The sequence below is a fragment of the Anomalospiza imberbis genome, chromosome 9 (assembly GCF_031753505.1).
Source record: "Anomalospiza imberbis isolate Cuckoo-Finch-1a 21T00152 chromosome 9, ASM3175350v1, whole genome shotgun sequence".
Classification (NCBI taxonomy): domain Eukaryota; kingdom Metazoa; phylum Chordata; class Aves; order Passeriformes; family Viduidae; genus Anomalospiza; species Anomalospiza imberbis.
In genome coordinates, this window is record NC_089689.1 from 31,647,910 (window position 1) to 31,670,874 (window position 22,965).

General features: G+C 39.5%; 1 protein-coding gene across 6 annotated transcripts in view; it reads right to left on the reverse strand.

The window, feature by feature from the left end:
• The window catches only part of SLC44A5 (solute carrier family 44 member 5), a 63,642-nt gene extending 47,681 nt beyond the window's left edge, over positions 1 to 15,961 (reverse strand). For 2 of the 6 annotated variants that reach the window (XR_011001865.1, XM_068199054.1), the window contains exon 1: positions 14,773 to 15,035. Coding sequence is in view for 5 of the 6 variants with exons in the window: in XM_068199054.1 (XP_068055155.1) it covers positions 14,773 to 14,947 (175 nt within the window). In the remaining variant the exon portion in view is untranslated. The other 4 variants (XM_068199059.1, XM_068199058.1, XM_068199056.1 and 1 more) reach the window with 4 other exon arrangements.
• Positions 15,962 to 22,965: the final 7,004 nt, after the last annotated feature.

Genomic DNA, 22,965 nt, shown 5'->3' on the forward strand with positions numbered 1-22,965 from the left:
AGGAGATATTCTTACAGACTTCACAGTAGCTCCGGAATATGACTCATTATACATAAACAACATGAAAAGTGTATTCCAGCTACTAGAGGGAGAGAGAGGAAGGAAGGAGAGAACGACAGCCCATTGTAGATACAAACATTTAATGTGAATGTTTAACACATGAATATTTAACAGACTGACAAGTAACTTGTGTAGAAGAAACATCTCAAAGACAAATCAAAACCAGACCAAAAGAGGAGGCAAAATAAGATTTGGGGGATTTGAGGAGATTCTCAGAATATGTATTAATCTTAACAACACCAAGAAAGCTTTTAAGAGAGTTGTAAAAAAATATGAGAAGATGGAAGCCATAAGAATTTGGTTTACTCCGATGAAAGATCAGAAAATTCCTTCCCATTCTCAGAAGTAGAATAAGTCTCACCTCCTTACAAAAAGTCACAAAGTCTTAAAAACCCAAGCAGTTTACAGTCCTAAACTCAGCTTTATGCACTGGAGATGTACCTTAACATCTTGAGAATAACAGTAAGCAATAAAATCATGATGTATGTAAGAACTTGCTGACTGGAAGTTCTGGTACTATCTTCTCAGGTGAAAATGGTTAATGTTAGGCCCAGATGCCTAGAAGTTAATCTCTGGTTTAATCTCCAACTCATTCCTAGAAATTGATGTCTTATATTTGGTAAATATTAATAATCACTTAAATTATAACTGGAAATGAGTTTCTGCTCTTATATGTGACAAGGTTGCAATATCCTGTGAAAATTGTGAAATCCTAGGAACTGGAAGCAAAGTAAATTTTGAAAATTGATCTTTTAGCATTACAGTTTTATTGCTGAATCAACTCCAATGCTTTTTTCTTAGGGCCATCTGGCACTGAAAAGTATAGTCAAGAAAGAGTATACTTCTAATAAACAACTAATACATTTGTATTATTGCTGTTATTGTTGTTACATGTCACCATTAAAACTGCAATTTTTGAAGTGGTACACATTAACACCCAAGTTACTTATACTTTTCTCTGCAATGTATGAAGCCAGTTGCTAGTACACAGATACCAAAGAGGTAGATTGAAACATGTAAGCTTAACATTCAGCTATGAAGGTGCTGCTAACATGCTTTGCTACATGGAATTTATAGCAGTAAGGTTTCTGTGGCTAGTAATTCTTGCTGCTGGTGCCATGAAGAATTCTACTCTATCTTTCCCAATGGTATTCTAAGCAAGTGCCCTCAGGACACATGTACCTGGAGCCAGTGCAGGTCACAGCACTCTTTTTATGGCCTTCAGATACTGTGCTTAAACTATGACTGAGACTACAGAAGGCATTACCACAGGACACCTAATCTCATCTCGACACCTTGAGGGAATTGCACATCAACAGAAATGTTATGGCCTGCAGTCTGAATTTGCCTTCTCCAATGAACCACCACACCATAGCATTAATTCTGATGAACCCCTGGTTGATGCAAACAAAAGATATTGCAAAACTGAAGTGCCAGGGTGTAGAGGGAAGATTTCACAGTATATGCTTGTACCCTACTTTTTCCTATGTTCCATTAATCCACACATCTCTTTAAAGAACAGAAAGTGAGGAGAAAGACATTACAGCTGTACTATATTATGTATAAATACAAAATATGTGAATTTATTATCAGCACTCACTAAATATTCCACATCTCTGGAGAAGTTAAACACCTCAAACTATAACTAGCAATTCTGCAACAATTTTATTTTACCTACAGTTTGTTTCCATGTGTGGCTCCAGTGGTGAGCATACACATACATAGATTTTAAATTTTAATTGGAAGATTTTTTCACTATGACTCTAAAATGTAAGATTTTAACACTCCAAGGTGACATGTGTCCACATGTTATTGCATAACAACACTTTTTGTCACCTATATTTAGCTAGAAGGCTACATACATTCTTTCCAGGTGAGCAGAAGTGACTGTTCTGCTAAGAGAGCAATCCCTTTGGAATAGGGACATCTTCATGGAATTCTTCTGGCTAAAAGATAAGTAGAACATGCTCAAGGATTCGTGAGTGCTATTTCCATTATCTGTGACCTCCAGTGTTTCAGGTCCTGTAATCTGTTTCCTTCTGTTCTGTCAAAGTCCTTCAACCCTCATTTCCTAGTTCACATTCTTAAGTAATTCTCCATCGTGAATCCCAAATTATTCTCCCTTCTCTTCCTAACTGCATTTTTATTACCATTCTGCTGCCATTCTAAAACATTTTGCCAGTCAAGAATCAATCTGCTTGGAAGCCTGACGCAGAAAATACCTGTGAAGAGTGAAATCAACATTCCAAAAGTATTGTAAATTATAAGGTAACCAGAAAGTAATTTGAAAAAATAGAAATGTTTTGTAGAAACAACCCTGTGTTGACAGAGAGATTAATAAAAGGAAATGTCCAAAAAAAGGCTGTTTATGTTACAAGAAGAAAAATACTTATTTTGATATACATTCCTTTCCTGCATATAATTCAACATTATGAATTTGAAAGTTGAGATTCGTAATCTTGCAAGTCTTTTTTCACTTGCTCAATTAAAGACAGGTATCTGTATGGGTTCCACAGGAAAGGGCCCAGATTAATTCTTTCCTGCAAGTCGAATGAGACTTGAACTAGTCTGAAATAAAAGTTCAGAAACTCCTTCTTTCTCTACTGCTTCTTAATTGTACGTTCTCATTTGTTTTTTTATAAGACAGATAGAATTCTTAAAGAGCAACCTAAATTTGTGTGGCAGTTACTACAGAATTCCAAGAAAAGCTGCAAACATATGCATTAAAAATAGCAAGGAATTTTGAATTTCTCTCATGCTTTAAGCAGCAGACCTCATGCTAGAGAAACTGATGTCAAAGGTAAGTATCAGAAGTTTTTTGACTGCCTTTTTACTATTTTCTGGAAGGTTTTCTCTACTCTGGTAACCCAGGTTGGACTCGCCTAAGGTGAAGAGAGTGACCTGTAAACTGAAATAGGGGCATTAAAAAAAGGAAAAGAAGCAGACGTATGGTATCCTATTACAAGCAAACCACATGGACAGTGATTTAAAAGTTGAGATCACTGTCAGTAAGCCAAGAGGAAAACAGGACTGGTTGACAGATACATTTGCCTGGTGGGAGAAGCTTGGTTTCCAATCTCAGAGTACTGATTTTATGTTAAAGAGCTCTCAGGAAAAAAATAAAACAAAATAAAAAACCAAACAAATAAACAAGAAACCCCACAAAAACCCAAACAAACAAAAACAAAACACCAAAAACCAAAACCACCTTATTCAGGACTTTCCTTGGCCTCTTAGCCAGAGTGTCCTCATACAGGAACCACTCTGTTGAGATTTCTACAGCAGTAGAGCTCTTCTGAATGTTTGCCTATTCAGACTCCCCAATCACCTAAACAAGACACGTTATTGCTAAGAAAATATTGCTAAGAAAATAGGTCTGTGCAATAGCAATGTATCTTTTTTTATGAGTGCTGCTTCCAGGATGGCAGGATTGTGGGGGTTTTTTGTTTGGGGCTGGTTTTTTGGTTGGTTGGGTATTAAAATAGGGCTGATCAAATGTTTTAGAATGCTAATGTTTTCAACTTCCCAGACTTCATTCCCTGTCAATGTAGCAATAGCAATATTTGTTCTTCAGCTTAAAAGACACAATACCAGATGTCCATCTAAACAGCGATTAATGGGGCTTGATTAATGATTAAGTGGAATTTAAAAATCCTCTGGAGGGGAAAAAAGGAAGGAATAAAAAAATAGAATGGAAAGCAGTGGAAATGGAAACCATCAGATAAGCAAGGGAAACAGGAACAAGATGATGCAGAAGGGTAAACTGAAGAACAATCTGTAGCATAACTGCAGGAGACTTTGTAAGATTGATCAGGTATCCAGGAACAGCAGCAAATTATCCATATGTCCTTCACTGAAGACAAGCCCACCACAAGTTGTATTTGGTAGGCAGTCTAAAAGCATGAAGTTAAAATTGGACTTTGGTTATCCAGACAGCTGCAAAATTGAATAAACTATTCAAAAAATCAAATTCTGAATCAAAATTCTGAATCTAAAGCACAGCAATTTTGTAATTAAGAAGCGTGAACTGAAAGAAGTTCAAATCCTAGCATGTTTTCAAGATACAATTCACATTATAACTTACAAAGAATTGTTTCTTGAATCTTAACCATGAGCAATAATTTCTTTTAATGCACCTAAACATTTTCTAGTTAACAGTACACTCCCATCCATTGAATCCATTAAAGTCAAACTATAACTGTAGTAAACTGTGCATAAATGAGAATTTGATAGTCACAATAAGTTATTACTTAGTGATTTTGATTTCTGGATAATACATTAAAGAAATTATCCCTGAATGCTAACAACAAAGACAGAACCCTTAAGATAATGAGCATGTACTGGTAAAATGCAGAATGAGATGACAGTACATATATATCCTGAATGCTTTAGGAAATGCAATAAGGAACTTGACCGAAAGAAAATTACCTGAAACACAACCATGTATTTTCCTATTATTAATAGACAAAATGAAGGTTAACAAATGGTTTTCTTCTTCGAGTACCTTTTGTGAGAGATCTCAATCACTAAACCTAATCAAAACTTCTATAAACACTGAAAGCATTAATATAGATTAAATGAGACAAGTTGGGAATACTAGGACACAGAAGACTGACTTTTTAGTCTCACATGCCAGAAGGTTGTTCCAAATTGCTATTCTATTCTAAGGATGGAAGCCAATGCTTTTCAATCCCAGGCTTTTTTTGACATACCAATAATTATCCTCAGTCTCTCCTCCTGCTTCACTACAGGCTAGGAAAAGAAGTAAAAAAAATGTTTGACTTGTGGATTACTGTCCTAAAAATCTGAAAATTAAATCAGTTTGCCAGTGACTCTATAGTCTTGCAAAGCACTTTTAACTATGTGTTTGCTGACTATTTTATGCCAAGACATGGTCCCTGTTTCCCTCACTGTGATTTGGATACCTACCCTGCTAAGGCCTACTTTGTAAAGTAACTTGTGCTGGAACACTGAAGCAGCTATGTGTCTTCACAGAACATATAAAAGCCATCATTCAGACTTAAAAAAAAAGATGGCAGTTGATTGCCCCGCCCCTTCAAATACTTCCCACCCACTAGAGAATTCAAACAAAAAAACTGTCCCACAGGGCACATTCCATCCCACTGGTATTCCCAGAATTAGAAGTGTTTCAATTGTTTGGCACAGTGCATCACCAGGAATAAATACATCAAGCCAACCAGAGCTTGCATTAGGTATTTAGACCTATTATTTCTGGGATACTCTGACATTTTGTCACAGTATCAATACAATTACATTTTCAATTGCTTTGAGTGCTACTGAGAAATGGTCCTAAAAGCATGAACAACTTCTCACACATTCTGCAAGTCTCCCGTCTTGAGCAACACACAAGTATTAAAACCTAACTAACAAGAGGCTTCCTTTACCAAATAAAGGTAAGACATTTCCTCATCTTTTTCTAATGTGATAGTACATGGCAATGTTCTTCTTACTCAGTACTTCCCAAGGAAGATTTTCTTACGGCCAAAATATTTCTTTTATTATAGATTCAGCACATTAACTCAGCAGAAGATTTGGAAAAGATCTGCAAACAACTTTCAGCTGTATAGAAAATCTGCTGCAAATTACTTTCTACCTAGTTCTATGAAAGCTGCAAAACAAATTAACAAAATCACCTCCAACAACTTCTTGATCAATGTTTCTCACTACTGAGGTGGTGCCAAAGAAAATGGCAGGTTTCCTTCAGGGGTCCGTCATGCGCTACAGAGGATTCACAGCTGCAAGTCCAGTACAAACTCCTCCTGAGAGAAATCTTGTGTTCTAAATAAGATTATATTTTGGCAATCTGCAATTACCTTTAAAAAAAAGTTCCAGTGGTGAAATATGCTGCAAATAGAACACAGAAAAAAGCTTCAGATTCCTTGGTTTTTGCTCGTATTTATTTTGATGTAGAATTGAAACCAACAGAGTGAGAAAAGGAAGGAAAAATCATAAAATTCCTCTAAAACAGAAAACAACAATGAAGAAGCATGTGATAAACTAAAACTGTATTTTGTAACAAGAAGACAGATTGACAGAACAGAGAGAAAGACAGACAATAATGAAAGACAAAGCAGATACTCCAGATGCCAGATGCATAGATGATGTCAAAATTGATGCCTGTAATGACAACAGCTATAGTACAACAACTTGATATCTATACTAATAATTTGCATACACTTTCTTTACCCTTGGATGGATGAAACGTCACAATTATTTAGAAGCATCTACATTAGTAACATTAGCAGCATTTGGTTGAGGGATTGTGTCAAATGGTCGGGAGGAAGCTTGGAGTAACCAGTATGTAACTTACCACAGCTTTTGTAGTGCAGCCAAAGCAGCAGAGAAAGACAACATAATATGTAGCTGTCATCAAACATCAACATAGCCCACAAAAATATAAGCACATAATTTAATCTTCTATAAAATATTTAGCTTTCCTCTATCTTTGAAAAAGAAAAGGTAAGGACATGGGTGAAAAGTAAACCAATCACAGCTTACTCCATTTACTTCCCTGTAAGTGGAAATCATGTACAAGACCACAGCAAGGGAAAGCAAACACATATGGCTTTGCCCTTTATTACACTAATCATGACTGATATCAAAGTTAAAATGCCCTAACATTATCAGGAAAACATGTTTTAAGATAGTGCCCAGCTATCCCAAGGGTTTGCAAGTGCTCATCAGGTCTGCAGGAGAGGATGAGCAGATAGGCCAAGACAGTGAAAGCTTGTTTGAAAGGTCAAAAAAAGCACAGCTACACAGACTACAGTCCTACCCTTCCACAAGTGCTCCAGAAAGGCTCTTGGAGCCACACAGTGAGAACAGAAGCAACTTCCTCTTTCAGTTTCATTTATTATGCAGGCTACAAGCAGAACATTACCCATAAACAAGAGAATCTTTCCAAACGCAGAGCAGTCTGTATTAAGGACCACTGTCATTCAGTTCCCTTTGTTTGGTTGGGCAACTACAACTTATTATTTTAAAGGCAAAATCAATAAAGGCAAATTCAATACTTTAAAGCAAATTCATTGCAGGGTGCCTTTTAAAGATAATCTTTGGTACAGACATAAAACTATGATACTTTGCCTTAAAGTATAACAGAAAATTGTTAGAGACAATACACAGTGCAAGCCTATTAGGACTACTCAAATCTAACTAACTTTAATTCCCACGTTGAGTGCAATATTATCATTGACTGATTCACTAACTGAACTGACCCAACAGCTTAAAACAAGTCAAAAAACAGGTGACCAAAAATACATTAATTGACCATCCACATCCCCTAGGAGTCACTCCATGGGGAAAAAAAAGAAACACTTCCCCACACTGTTCCTTTACCATGCCATTCTTTCTTACTATATTTTTCTTATACTTTTGAGGGAGACAGAGCATAAATAAACAACATTTGTAGGTTTTCTCATATATCTTATTTTGGCAGTGGTTACAGTGTACATAACAGGGAAGAGTCTTGGAAAAAAGCTCTTGGCAGTTGGGGGATTTATTTTTTTCTGCTTGCAGAGCCACATTTCCAGGTGTACTATACAACTTCATTGATTGTCATTGGCTCAGAATTCTAGTGCACTTGTTTATTTGTTTTCCATCTCTACTTACAGATTCACTTGATTTGGGGTTACTTTCACTTTGTTAAGAAACTTTCACTGATTTCTCTTCCTATTCTGCTTGTCAGCATTCCAAACCACTCATTCACTAGCTACAGATTTTTGATTCCCTCAGTTGAAAGGAAAACCTTTCGTTATAAAAGGATTGGAAGAAAAAGCCAAGTTTCCAGTAGCTGAGCTCTCTTTATTATCCTCTCTACAATTCCAAAATAAGCTTCCAGACAGCTGCCAAGATGGTTGTTTTCCCTCAGACTGGAGACCAAAATGGCGGCTAACCTCAAGCTTGTGGACTGGTGTTACATGGCTCTTGCTACACTTAAGTCATTTGTGAAAAGCCTATCAGCATAAATTAGAAAGGATCTGCAGAAATACTATATAATGTAACATTATGTTACTTGCTTTCCAAATGAAATTATGTATTCCTAGTTATAATAATTCTGTTAGCAATATATATGTACATATTATATACATATTTACTTAAATACACACACATATATATGTATGTGTGAAAGAACTGTATTATCTCACAAATCCTACACAAACCTTTAAATTACTTATGGGGGTAAATATTACAGTAGTTCAAGAGTATTGGTCACAGGGCACATCACTTCCCTGTTTATAGAAGTTGCTTAGATGCTAGCACAGATATTGCATTGTACTGAAACCAACAAAAAGGCACATTCACAGATAGAGCTTATTGCCTTTTGTCTGACAGAATAAAGCAACACAGCATAGGAATTATTTATCATTCTGCCAGGGGGCGGGTGGAATCTAAAAATAAATACTGTATTTTGCTACACTTAGCTAGTTTTTAGCAACCTGATCATGTCCAAGAAATTATGACTCTTATAGAAAAATATCAATGATGAAAAAACACAATTAATTTTAATGTAATGTCCACTATAAATAATCTTATATAATAAATACCAGAGTTATTACTCAGCATATGCATTTATTTCAAAGTACACTGATTATAAAGGACATTTATTCAGCTACCAAATTTCACAGCACATCAGCTTGTACTAGTCTAGATGATCTACATGCAATAGATACTCACTTTCTTCTATATATAATCAGCTGTGCAGAAGAGATAATTATGTGGTATCCCAGCCCACTCATGTTAGAGCTCCTCTTTCTGGTGAAACATACTCCTAAAGTACAAATGGGTTCCCACTCTTACCATATCAGAAGTACACACTAAATCATATATTTTAATAGATATCTACTGGTTTAAAGGAGGTACAAGCATGGGGCTTCCGGCTGAAGAAGTAACCCATCAAACATCTTTTGGGAACCTTAATCAGCAGTCCTCTTTAGGAGGAGGATCGCTTTAGGCAAAACTTCCTTTTCTTGGCAGATGTCAGGAGGTCAATCAAAGGCATCATTCCAGGTTTTAGTAAAACAGAAGACCTTTGACTTTAAAGTGACTGCTTAACAGAGTACCGTCACTTGTGCAGCTCTCTTCAGCACAATCTAGGAGGGAAAGGATGATTTCATTTATGTAGAATGAGGCTAGGAAAATGCAAATATCCCTTAGTTAGAAGGAAGAGTCAGATGTATCCCATCTCTGCCCATGAAAAGTTGCCCATAATTTGTACGGGCATGTGGACAGCACTGAATTTCTACATCAGCAGTAGACTCTGTGGGATTATCCCACGAGCCAGAGAGATTCCCTCCTGGCTACTTTTATTTCTGGGTGCTTATAGCATCCCAGCTGCTGCAAAGTGCCACAGCAGATTAATGTGATAAAAACTCTTGATGCTTCATATGGATTGCAGCTCTATTATTTGGAATGGCAGGTATGAAGCTATTTATATCTATACCTAGAGTGAAGTGAATTCCAGAGACTGGAATTCCAGTATCATAAAAGCTTGCTACCAACAAATTTAGACTGGCAATATGAAAAGGAAAAAAAAAAAGCAGAAACATTCATATAAAGTTTAAGTTGCGCAGGTCTTTTGTCCAAAATTATACTGTCACTGTTGGGATCTGTTGCCTACATCCACTTAACTCTAACAGTCACCAGGCATTTATTTCCTGTCATTCTAGCAAAAATAAAACACAGGTTTATTATAAACTTTTTTTTCCCTCACAGTTACTTATTAGACTTGTCACCACTTTCCCACACCATCTTCATGGACTTTGAGTCCTGTGTATCACACCACCTCCCAAGTAAGTGCTCACAGAAAATAAAGTTGAAATGAACTTTGAAAGGCTCTTCTGTTAGTCTTCTTCCAGGATTTCTTGGGTACTTCTTCACTGTTTCCTCAACCTCTGACTGAAACACCTTCTTCAAAGTCCCAAATGATTTAGTACAAGTTCCACATATGGAAATCTAAACATCCAGGTTCACTTATATGTTGTACAGTGCACAGCCATCACATTTTCCTTACCTTCACTGTAACAAAGTAAGGTTGTTAACAAATTTGGGTATTTATCTTCCCTGTATTAAACAAATCAGAGTTATTATTTCATAAAACACACCTTGTTCCTAACCTAACAGGAAAGCTTTTATGTTTATGTGCTTTAATAGTCCTAAGTTAACATGATTTACATTATCCTGCTAGATGCCTCTGTATTATTTTATTAGATTACTCAACAATAATATTATGTCAGACTCCCTGACATAATATCCAGATGCTAAGGAATCACATTAGCAGATTTTGTAAATCTGACTGCCTCTGAGCCAGATACTAGCAACAGGAAACACAAATAAACACAGTTAAGCAACTGTGAATGTGACATGCCTTTACACTTCAGGAGTGAATGCAGAGCAAACAGATTTCCTCATATCCAAGTGAAGATCAGTTACCGAATTTACTAAATCACCTCTACATTTCTGTGTTTAACTGCAACAGCATTTTTTCTTCTGTCCAGATGATTATGGCCAATTTATTTTATTTTTGCTTATTACATAACAGTAACAACTAATTAACCTATGCAGAATGAGATATTTATTACTCTAATATAAGGATACAGTGTAGAGAAATACAGGCCTAGGAGAACAGGAGAGACTTTGAGAAGCAGAGATGCAAGATTGCATGATAATACACTACACAGGCTTGGGATGGTAGTAGAGAGAATTTCCCCTCAACTGTGTATTAGTATCCTGTTTGTTAAGATATAACCAAGTTTAATTAGTCAACAAGAAGTCTAGCTTATTAAACTCTTTCTAGATAATGTCCAGTGACAGTTATACATAACCCACTCAATACTGTATAACTATGCATAACAGTTCCATTAATCTCCTTACTTATAGGTGTTCTGATTGTACCGTCCTCGTTCATGGCTGAGCCAATACCTTACTACCAAGAATGGCTCTGTTTAAGTCAATAAACTAAATGATGTACAAAACTCAAGTGCTTAAGGAAAACAAATGTAGAACCTGGATACCTTCAGATACTCTAGAATCTTAACTGGACTTAAAAATGCAGTAATTAATTTGGCTCAAGAAATACAAAGAAGTGCTAGACCACTAGGTGAGGAAAAATTGTATTACCTACACCCTACCAGTTTTATTGCCTATTCACTTACTGATCAAACCATCTCTGGTATGGAGTACTTTTCATATTTTCACAGAACCCAACCCATGCTTTGGGTTGGAAGGGACCTTAAAGCTCATCTCATTCCAACCCTGTGCCATGGGAATGGACACCTTCCACTCGACCAGGTTACTCAGAGTCCCATTCAACCTGGCCTTAGATACTTCCAGGGATGGCGCAGCCACAGCTTCTCTGGGCAACCTGTTTCAGCACCTAATCACCCTTGGGATAACAAATTTCTTCCTTACGTCCAACCAAAATCCTCTTTCAGTTAAAAACCATTGCCTCTTCTCCTGTCAATAGAAATCTTGGGAAAAAAAAAAAAAAGGAAAAAAAAATCTTTCTCCATCTTTCTCACAGATCCCCTTTATATATATATATCAAAAAGCTGAACAATTGCAAGTCTTGCGGCCTTTCCTCATAAGAGAGGTTAATAGCCTGTTAACCATCTTTGTGGCCCTCCTATGGACCTGCTCCAAGATCCCTGCCTTGCTTGTGTTGGAAATGCTGGAAACAGATGCAGTACCACTTCTTTTCATGCAGCCCAGGACACAACTGGCTTTCTGGGTTGCAGATGCACATTGTCAGTCCACAGCCAAGTTTTCATCCAACAGTATCCCAAGTCCTTTTTCTGCAGCATTGCTCTCAAACCATTCATGCCCCAGCTTGTGCTGATAATGGGGATCACCTGACCCAGGTGTAGGACCTTGCACTTGGCCTTGCTTGGCTTCAAGCAGCTTGTGGATCCTCAAGCCTGTCATGCCCTCTCCCCACGAATGGCATCCCTTCCTTTTAGTGTATCAAATGAACCACTCACCTTGGTGTCATCTGCAGCTGTGCAGACCTGACCTCATTTATTTTGGTGATGTACATACTGAATAGCACTGATTTCAATACAAACACCACTCATTACTGGTTCTCACTTGGATACTGAACTATTAACTCTAACTCTTGGGACAAGAATGTTGTGGAGGACATTACCACAGAACCAGACAAAAAAGCAGCATGGAAGCAGCATGCTGAGACAGAAAGTTTCCACTCAAAAAGACCTGTCTGCAGTAAAAAATAACAGGGAACATATTACAAAGTGTGTTTAAAACTCTTCAAATTCTGCCCAGCCTCCCAAGTTTATTCCACAGTGAATCGTTTTATGTAAAACTAGGATGCTGGCAAAATCAGGTATGTCTGAAGCTCTGTAACTAGGTTCAGAAGATCTACTCAAAGAGTAAATGATTTATCCCACCTAAAACATGCACAGCAAAGCCTAGATGAAGTGGACCAAACTTACACCACAGAAGAAAGGTATAAGCCATCTGAATCAGCACTTCACTACTTCCAACACTTCTGAGTATATCAAAATGTTAATGAAGTGTTAAAATGAGTTTCATTTTTGATATGAACCTACCCCACTGGTATGAAATTTGAACCTCAGAAGGCAAAATGAATTACATTCAAGGATTTACCAGCAGTAGCTAGGGAAGCTTTATCTGCAGTAGCGTCACAGCCAATAGCTTCCACTACAACACTGCTGTGGCTAAATAGCCCATTCTCCTCAGTCTGAGGATGCCCTTCCTTCGTGCTACAAATACGTAACTGGAGGAAATTAAGAATGGTAAACGCAGGCCAAGTGACAAGAATGACATCTTGATAGTGTCGCAGTTCCTCAAAAGCTGTCCCAAGTGAAATAAAACTTCCCCAGCTTGGATACATAAAAAATAGAATTCGTCTTAGGAGAAATCTAACATGCTCACTTCACAGCAGTAACTAGGAAATCACAATTATAAACTGAAGTTTTGTTTGCATCCATTACTTGCAAAAAAAATCATGGGTAAGTAGTTCTTCCTAGAGAAGATCTAAAAAAACAGATATAAAAAAGCTAGATTAATTTGAGTTGGAAATAATAAATTGGGCCTGCTCAATGTTTCTTAAAATAGTGATTTTTTTTTTTGTTAAAGATGTTATCATCCCCTTCGGCCTTCAGTGACCATTTGTAAGGTAAAACTGAACTGCAGTTCACTGCTACAGGAAATTGTTTATAGGACAATCATTCATTCTACAATGAAGTAAAAAATAATTTCAACATTCATTTCAACAGTCACATGACAGCATTTAATATTGCAGCCACATGAAATAAAAGTACTGCTTCCCTTAAAAAATAAAACCCCACTCCTAAACCATGTACTTGACTAATCTCTTCTAAAGAATCAGACTGATGACACAAGTTAAAAACTTTGAGAAGTATTTGCCTTTGTCATTTATAAATGCTGTGAGGAATCCTTGAGATTCCAAGGAAATAAGTTTAGGACATCTATTCCTCTGAAAAATATACCTGCAGGCTAATAAATAACTAGCTGCAGACAAAGACAATAAAGTCAAAAGAATAACTATTACAGCAACCTAATTTAAAAGGAAAACCATATTACATATGCTCAATTTGAAAATGCTGCACTTTCCATTTTATAAATCCTTAACATTATGGGCTCTAACAAGGGAAAGAACCTTGCTTCCCAACACAAGAGTAGAGTAAGTGCTCAAGATTTCTGCAAATGTTGTAACACAATAAACATTTCCACTATTAATATCCATACTTGTAAATGAACTAAAATGAAGTAAACACACTAACGAAACAGCTCAAATAGCAAAAATTCTACAATTCTTCATAATGCTGCCTTCTTCCCTAAAGGTGAATAAAAAGATTCACCCTTTTTTACCCATGTAACATGATTTGAAAATGAAGTTGAAAAGATTACTGTATTATGACATTAAAACATTAGGTATCACTCAACATGACTTTACTGGAGAGTTCTTGCTTACAAATGGCAAATGAGGAAGCATACATAGCACTTATTGAACTCTATTCGAAAGCTATTTTTCCCTTCCTGAATACTGTGTCCCCACTCTTCTTCCAGAATAATACTTCCACTCTTTCTGCCATCAGTGCTGAGTGTCTATGATCCTAGGCCTACACTCTCTCTGCAGTAATCTGCAAAACCATTTGAATTCCACAAAAGTAGAAAAAGGTTCTCTCAGAAGTTAAATTATTTCAGACTCACCAATTTTTATTTCACCTTAGCTTTGTAGCTTGTCTTCCCTCCCTAAAGGTTTTTTTGTTGTTTTTTTTTTTTTTCCATTACCCTTTTCGAAGGAAGCCAAGCCATGGATTTTCGTTTAGTCAGATCAAGGTTCAGACCATGGTAGTGAATTAAAAACCAGATTTTTCCAAGGTGTAAACATGTCACACAGCATGGCTGTGGTACCGAGGCAAAGGCTGCTTTACCAAGCCACGTTTACGCTTTTGCATAACTCGACTCATTGCTGGAGGCCTTCGGGGCTCCTGGAGCAGCAGACCACTCCTAAGGGGGTTTGCTCATTCTGCACATTTGTTTCGCCACAGAAATATCGCGCACACTGGAAGAGGAAATCAGCTTTGTAGCAACACCTTCAAACAAGCTAAGCAGCTTTGCAAATCCCGTGTCCCCCATCGCAAATACATCGCCTTCCAAGGAGCAATTAAAGCAGCACCCAAACACCCAGATGAAGTTGTGCCCCCGGTGACCTTCCCGCGGCGCCGGTTATCAGGAGCAGCGGGAAGCTCCCGGGGCACGCGCCGCGACCACCGGCAGCCCACGGGTACCACCGCTCGCCGGGCTCCGCCCCCGCACATCGCTCCGGGCACCCCCCAGCCCCGCACAGCGCTTCAGGCATCCCACTGTCGAGTCGAGTCGGCCCGGCCCAGCGTCCGCACCTGCCGCCCGGCCCCTCTCTGCCCCAGAGCGTGGACAAAGCGGCCACAACGCACCTGCTCCCGCGGCGAGGGCGGCGGCGGAAGCTCCAGGTCTGCCCGCCCCCATCTCTGCGCCCACCGCTCTTTCCCTGAACCGATCGTCCTGCTTTGCTCCAGGCCGAGCCAGGTGCTCCGGCGTCCCGGGGTCTACCTCCGACACGGGGGACCCCGCGGCCACCGCGCCCCCACATTCGCCAAGGGAAACAAACTCAGTCTGCCTCTGGCCGCCGCTGTCCGGCCGGGCGGATCCGCGCTGTAAACAGGCCGGAGGGCAGTACAGGCGCCGGCCGCCCCCGCCCCAGCACCGGCGCTCGCCCCGCCGTGGCCCGCGCTCACCGTAGAGATGTGTGGAGGCTTCGCCCTTCCTCGCCATCGTCTCCCGGTGCCCTCCGCGCCAGCACTGCCGGGGCACAGCCAGGGGCCCGGCGCCTCCCCCCGCCGCTCAGTGCGTTCTTTGTTGCCGTGAAGGCATGAGAGGCGGCGGCGGCCGGGCAGCCTCCCGCTCCGCTCTGCCGCGGCCGCCCGCAGCACCACCCGCACCCCACGCCCACCCTCCCGTCCCGCCGGCTCCGCGGCGACGCCTGCGCCGACCCGCGGGGGCGGTGCCGGTGCCCGGGTCGCGAGGAGGGGGGTGCGGGCGGAGCGGCCGTGCCGAGGGCCGGCGAGGGGTGCCGGGACAGGTCGCGCGTCGCCAACTTCGCTTGAGCCCGGCGGCAACTTCGGCATCCGGGGAGAGCGGGGCCGGACCCGGCGGGGCCGTACCTGGCAGGATGGTTTCCATCCTCCCGCACCAACCGCCGCTGGCCGCAGCCGGGTGCGCTGCCCGTCCGTGCCCGAGCCCTGCGCAGAGCCCGGAGCTGTTGCCGCTGGTGGGAAGCGGCCAGCCGGCCCTGGAGCCGCTCGCAGCCCGCCCGGGCCCCTCCCTTGGCGGAGCTGTCCGTGCCGCCCGTGCTGAGCGGCGGGCCGGCCGGGCCGCCCTCGGGCAGCAGTCTCGTGCCCAGCAGACGGCACGGGCTCCCGCGGCTGGAGGAGGGCGAAGCGTTCTTACGTGCTCACCGACAGCCGTCCGTCTGTCCCCAACGGGGGAAGTGTGTTGGTCCTGGGTTGGGGCATTTTCATGATGCAGTCAAAAAACACCCTCAGAAATAGGCATTTCTGGTCATAAACTTTCCTTCAGTTGACATCCTCCTCCATACGTTTTATCTGAATGGGACAAAGGCCACTTACGAGCGCAATTAGTCTGATTGCTGAGATTCTTTTACAGTCGTGACAGCACAAATCACAACAGCAAAAGGCCACTATACATAGATGTCACGATGCTATTAGTCTGTTGTCACTAAGTCCAAGACACAGAGTATTTTATAAGAGAAAACATTTTGAAATGACAGAAGAGCACCTATCAGCCATTACTTATATTTTTAGACATGAGCTTTGGAGGAAAAGTTACTTTCTAAGGCTTGCAAATAAAGGTACCCTTTCAAAAATTGGCTTAAAACCTCAAAAGCACATGGCTCATTTATTTATGAGTAAATTAATGTCCACAGATCATGGAAGTTGTTGCTTTGCTTGTATGGAAATGTAAGCCAATCATCTGTGCATTAGTGATGTTACGTGCCTCTTACATACATGGTCTGTGTATCATCAGGTTTTGTAGAGGTAGCTGCCTTGGCTAGTTTCAAGAAAATTAAATCAGGCATATTTACTACCTTATCCATCCCCCTAGAGGTCTCAGTTCAGGCCAGTTGCTCCAATAATTACTGAATTTCACATATGTAGTTTTGTCTGCTAGTAGTGGAAATACTGGGGGGAGTCATTCCTCCTCCCCTCTCCCTCCCCAATATATTAAATTGTTAGAATTTATACTTTTAAATATTATATTTTCAAATGAGTACTTGCTTCCTTCAGTCATCCCATTTTATCAGAGTATTACCTGGACAGAGGTTTATGATTCTGTGCACTGCTCGTTGTCTACAAATTTCATGAGAATTCTTTCTTAACCTTGTCTCCCTATCCTCTGGGCCACTTACCTAGCCTTGCTACCCAAGATGCCTGTCTGTGTTCCAGGAAATGGACCCCAAGTAAATACCTGATGTGGAAAAGGGTTGACATACTTTGCTATCTGAGAAGAAATTCTTATTTCATCTCAGTGATGCTGACTAGGAAAACAACTCAGACAATCTCACCTGCAGAAGAAAGATCTTCTTGTGTCAAAGACTGAGTCAAACATGAGAAAAGTGGCTAGGATTGCTTTGTAAAAAGGAAGGAGGTGTATTAATGTCTTCTGGCTCATTCTGATAAGGCATGGCAACCTAAAGGTAGCAGGGCATGACTGGATTTGACAGAGCCTAAGTAGCAGGCTTGAGGAAGCTTCAGTTATTATTCTACAGCTCAGTGTTCTTCTGTTCCCGTTGTGCAGCTATCTATATATAGCTGTATTGGTTTGGCATGGCCTCATGGGTGCCTGGCATTGGGCCAGTCAAACCACAATAATAGCCTGCCTTCAAGAATGAATATTGGAATCTCAACAATAAAAAACATAGGTAATACAGGTAGTATAGCCTGTTCTACAAATAAATATGTAAGATATATAAGTATCATATATTATATATTGCATATATATATATATAAAATATATATAATACAGAGCATATACAATGTCTATATTGTGTTTATACTATACAGTTTATATAATATAGTATTTATATCCTCCCGGATAAGTAACTTTTTACTTAGTTCTGACTACCAGAACCAAGGAGCAACTTAAAACTACACTAAAATAAAAGAGAAAACTTGCTAAAAAGAATACAAAAGGTTAGAATAGTGCTAAAAACTACAAGACAGCTATTCAGATAGCTATAAGACTATGTAAGGAGACCACTTTGAGACAGAGCAGATCATCTTTGTATATTCATGTTTCTCTGAAGGGCCTGAGATATGGCAGAAGGAAGTCACCAGGACTAGATGGAATGAAAAGGGCAGTAGCTACTGACAAGGAGGAATATTCCTATATTCCTATAACCTATCAAAATAGGGAACAGTTGTGTTCAAGTGACTAAATTATAAAGGATCACAAAATTTGGCACATTAAGTGTGAAAGAACAGTAAGGCAGGCCAAAAAAGAGTTTGACCATTAATTTGCAAAAAAGTATGGATGACAAAAAGAATCTTTTGTCTAAAGGCCAAGAGGAGGAAGAGAATATGTAGAGTTAATAGGATATTTTCCATAAGTCTTCTATGCACATATAGACTTGAAGGTGTTAAGCATTTTCACAATTTTTGAAAATACTTTAGATGAAAATCCATAAAACTGCTGACCTTGCCTCTGAATGTTGCAAATACTGAAAACTACAATCATGCAGACAGATTGTGAATATGTGATATATTGGAAAGTATAATTTTTCTAAAGAGAAGTCAAGGCTCAGAGAACTACTGAAGACTTCCCAAGGAGCCAGAAGACATGGAAATGAGGGCATACAGCTAATTTTCGAGTTATTTGGATTTCTGAAAACATTCCACAAGGCTCCTCACAAAAAACATTTTAAATAAAATAAGCCACCATTGAGGGAAAAGTTCTTATATGGCTAAAAATTTTTAAAGGGTGCTAGAATACATTTATTAAAGGGTGTTAGCTGCATTTCTTGCAGCTCCAGGACCCTTCCTGTCCTGCCCCGCCATTGGAGCCCATGCTGGTGCCTGGGGACACAGGGTCCCTGCCAGGCAGAGTGACGTGGCTGCTGCTGCCTTCCTGTTTGTGGTGCACAGTCTTCAACAGCACCTACATGCAGGACTCACCCTCAGCTCCAGCACAGAGCACTGGCAGCCATGTCCTCTCCTCCTCTTGGGCTGGCAGAGACTAAAGGTCACTAGTGCAGGCACACACAGGATTCCCTGGATGCCCAAGCACATGCCCAAGCAGATTCATCTGGTACCCGTGGCCAGATCCCAGCCTCTTCACCTGCCTATTTCCAGGCAGCTTGATGCTTGCTGCAAACATATTGCATTCACATATCCCACAGGCACTCCACACTCACAGGTTGCCATGGATGACAGGATGGATCCCTGCCTGTCTGATGACCCGATGTCTGAGAAACACACACCCACTATGGGGAAGATAATGGCATCCTCAGCATCCAGCACCATGCACACAAGCTGGGACATGTGGTCATACTCCAGCTACTGGTGCTGAATCCCTCACTGATCTCATCCACAGAAGATTTTCAGGACATGCACTCACTGTACCCACCTCAGCAGCTGGCAGCTAAGACCTCCAACCGCTCCAGCAGCAGATACTGAGACCTCCCTAACACCAGCACCACAAATGGGTATCTTACATTCCCAAATGTAACCTTGGTACCAAATCTACTCACGGAGGTCCCTCAGTAGTTGCCACTTCATCCTTATAACACACATACACACGGGAGAGAGAGACTGGGCTCAGTCAGACAAGTGTACCTATTGCCCTTTTTAACATTGACGGGTCCATTTAATGGTCCATTCTTTATTTTCTCCTCTGTTCCTCCAGACGTCCTTCCCCTGCACAATCCTTCTTTAGTTTGAATGGTTCCACAGATCCATTTCCAACATTATGGACCCTCACATTTGCATCTTATCAGGTGCAAAGTCCCAGTTTGCCTGAAGTGTATTGAGAGGCGGTTTGTTTCTTGTGTTTGTCACTGTTATCTTTGACTGTCATGTGTGTGTCTCCATATTTTGTTTATGGCTTTCCACCTTTTCTTGTTATCTCACTTGACAAGACCTTTGATCAGATAATTGTACTGAAATAAACATTCCTCATCAGTTAGTATGGCTGTCTGATTTGTGTGTCATCTCTGACTCCCTTACCACTTGTCAGTCAGGTCTCTGTCTTTCATGTTCTTGTTTATGGCTGCCTCCATTTCTGCACTGAAAAGGTTCATGACCAGATATCCTTAAAGAAGCACACATTTTCCTTCCACATAACCTTATGAAAAATATTTTATTTTTAAAATCTGAAGACTAATCAATTTTTTTTTTAATTGGTGGGGCCACCCATAGACTCTCAAAGGCTTGTATGTTGGGACTCTTGTTCCAGATACTCATCAAAGATTTAAAAAAGGAGAGGAATACTGAAGTGGGAAAATTTGATGCCAATAGTTATGGGGCTGAAAGAATTTCAGATAAGCTCAGGACAAATAGAATGTAAAATGGCACAGACAAGGGGTGCAGAGAAGTAAGTACATACAAAGATGAACTTTGAGTTGACCATTACATCCCACATACTGTTGATAGTCAGATAGAAAATACATGAAAATTTTCACTTTGGTGTTCAGAGGAATTAAAAAAAAAAGGCAACAGAAAATCATACAAAAAGACCACAGAAGTTATACTCTTATCTTTTTGCAAGAACATGAGCGACTTCAGAATTCTGCTTCTTTGACACAAAGCTAAGGCATTGCAGAAAGTACTCAAAGATGATTATTCAGCTTGGAAAAGAAATTGCTCTGTGGATATCCACATATTTTTAAATCAAATCTTAGACTCAAAGACGACTGCCTCAAAGATGTTATGTTTGAATGTGCCTGTTTGAATTCAAGTAGTAGGGACCACAAATGAATTTATCAGATGTCGGATCAAAAAGAAGCAACCTGAAGTGGTTCTTCATACTGTAGAAACTAAGCTGTGGTTCCCAACACATTCAAAAAGTTAATGGAAGAGACATCTATGAAGCATTATTAAACACAAAGGTATCACCTCCAGCTCAGGAAACTTATAAATTGAAAAATTTTTGGACAGTAGAAAAAATTTAGAAAAAAATTTTATAAAAATAATCACTACATTATTGGTAAATAATTTTCTGGAACCATTTCCTGACCATTCTTCTTTGCACTATCATAAACTGGATACTATGCCAAATGGATCTTTGGTCTGACCTAGTACAAGTCTTGTTACTTCCATGGCAAAATGAGCTTCAGCTATTCATGTTGTAAAGGGCCTCATTATTTATCACATGAATGTTAGATGAAAATTTCAATCACCACCTTCTTGTGCTTGTATTCTCAATCCCAGTATTCTTCTTCCAGAAACTGCAACCCAAGATGTCTCCCCTGTACTTTTGTACTGCATGTGCCTCAATAGGGCTATTATCTCAGCTATTGTTTCTAAACTCTACCTTATACAATTCAACAACAAGCCACAGCTATAATCATTATTGAATTCTGTCTTTATTATGCAGGCATAAGTTCTGTCAGCTGTTATAGAAACTGAACTCTAGTGATTCAAGGCATGTTTTGCTTCGTGTTTTGTCATTTGCTGCACTTGCTAAAAATAAGCATATGTCTTACTATAAAATTAGTGTCTACACTGTATCACATGTAATACACATTTACATGGTTATGTTCTTGTATACTATTAAATGTTAGCATTGGTATGGTCTTGCAGAGACACAAATGGAGTTTTACAATATAAATGTTTATTAAAATCCCACCCACCATAGTGTCATGGTGGTGCTTATGTGGTACCTCACCTTTATTCAGCTTGGGCTGGCAGTTGTAACTTCATTGTTCTGGGTTCTAAGTTTCAAGTGTTAAATTCACTTGAGAGAGGTCTGTTCACTACAACTGGACTTTTATTAATATCTGATTCTACAAGGCAGAAATGTACCAAACAATATATCTTGAGGATTTTTAGGCTACTAAAGTGCCAGCTGCAGCATGTTTAGTGCAAAAATGTCCTAGATGCTTCCTTTACACAAGGCTAAGCCTACCTCTCTTTCTTAATGATCAACTTGTTTTCGTATTTCATGCAAGCAAAAGCCATGCTTGTCTAACTAAGCACTTGTTTCTTAAAGCAAATAGTCCTGAAAAAGTCTCACCATACTTAAAAAAAAATTAGGACAGGTGATATTTACACTGAGGTGTGGTTCAAAAATTATCTTCTCAGGTGTCTACTGGCTCTATGTTTCTTCAGAAAGTCAATAGAGAGCAAAATTATTACAGGATGCCACTGTTTGTTTTTTATTTTTTCTCAAGCTCTGTACATCTGTCCCTTTGCTTTCCTTACAGTTCATGTTTGATAGTCACAAAAAAGTAACCCAGTGTGGTTTGATGACATTAAGGAAAAATATTTGGTGTGTTTACATACAGTCGTTAAATAAAAAACTTTCAAGACTTAGAGCAGCTATGGCTTTGTGATTAAATAAGACTGAAAACTTGACATTAAGTACTGATTGTGATATCCAGGAATTAAACAATCTAAAAATATACTTGAAAATATTTTAATTCAAGAATCACATTATCTTGATTTTAGATAATTTAGAGTTTTCCATAGAGATACTTTCCTTTTTTTTTCCCAATAAATTTATTGTTTTAAAAACTATGAAAAAGCTGGGGTAAAACCCCTAACCGCCCACCCTGGGCCACCCAACTAAATCCCAAGACAAACTAAAGGCAAGAGCTTGCAACAGAAATTTAGAAAAAAATGTTGGGTTTAAGATGTTTTAAGTTACTATTGTATCAGGGATCAAAGAAAAGCAAAACAGGTCATAATTCTACTAAGAAGAAGTTGCCATGTTTGTTGCATTGCACTACATCAAAAGTTATTCTACTTTAGAGATCATGAATTCAGGACCTACACACTAAATTTTTCTATGTTTGTTTAGTGCAGTAACTTCAGTAACTCAATACATAAATCACTGCAGAATATTTCGTTTGCTTTCCATTTCTAAAACAAAAGTTCATTAACAAATGGTAAAATCCTGTTGTTAACAACTGAAAAGACTCCAAACCTGTAAAACGCTTTAAATGGAACACAAAATGCAGACTTTGAGTGTTGGTATTTTAAAGCCCCACTGCAGCTTTACATTCCAAAGGTATGGTGTACTTGAAACAAGAACATACAGAATCTTCAAAAATACTTAAGCAACACAGAGATATAAATTATGCTTATGTCTTTTACTCCATTG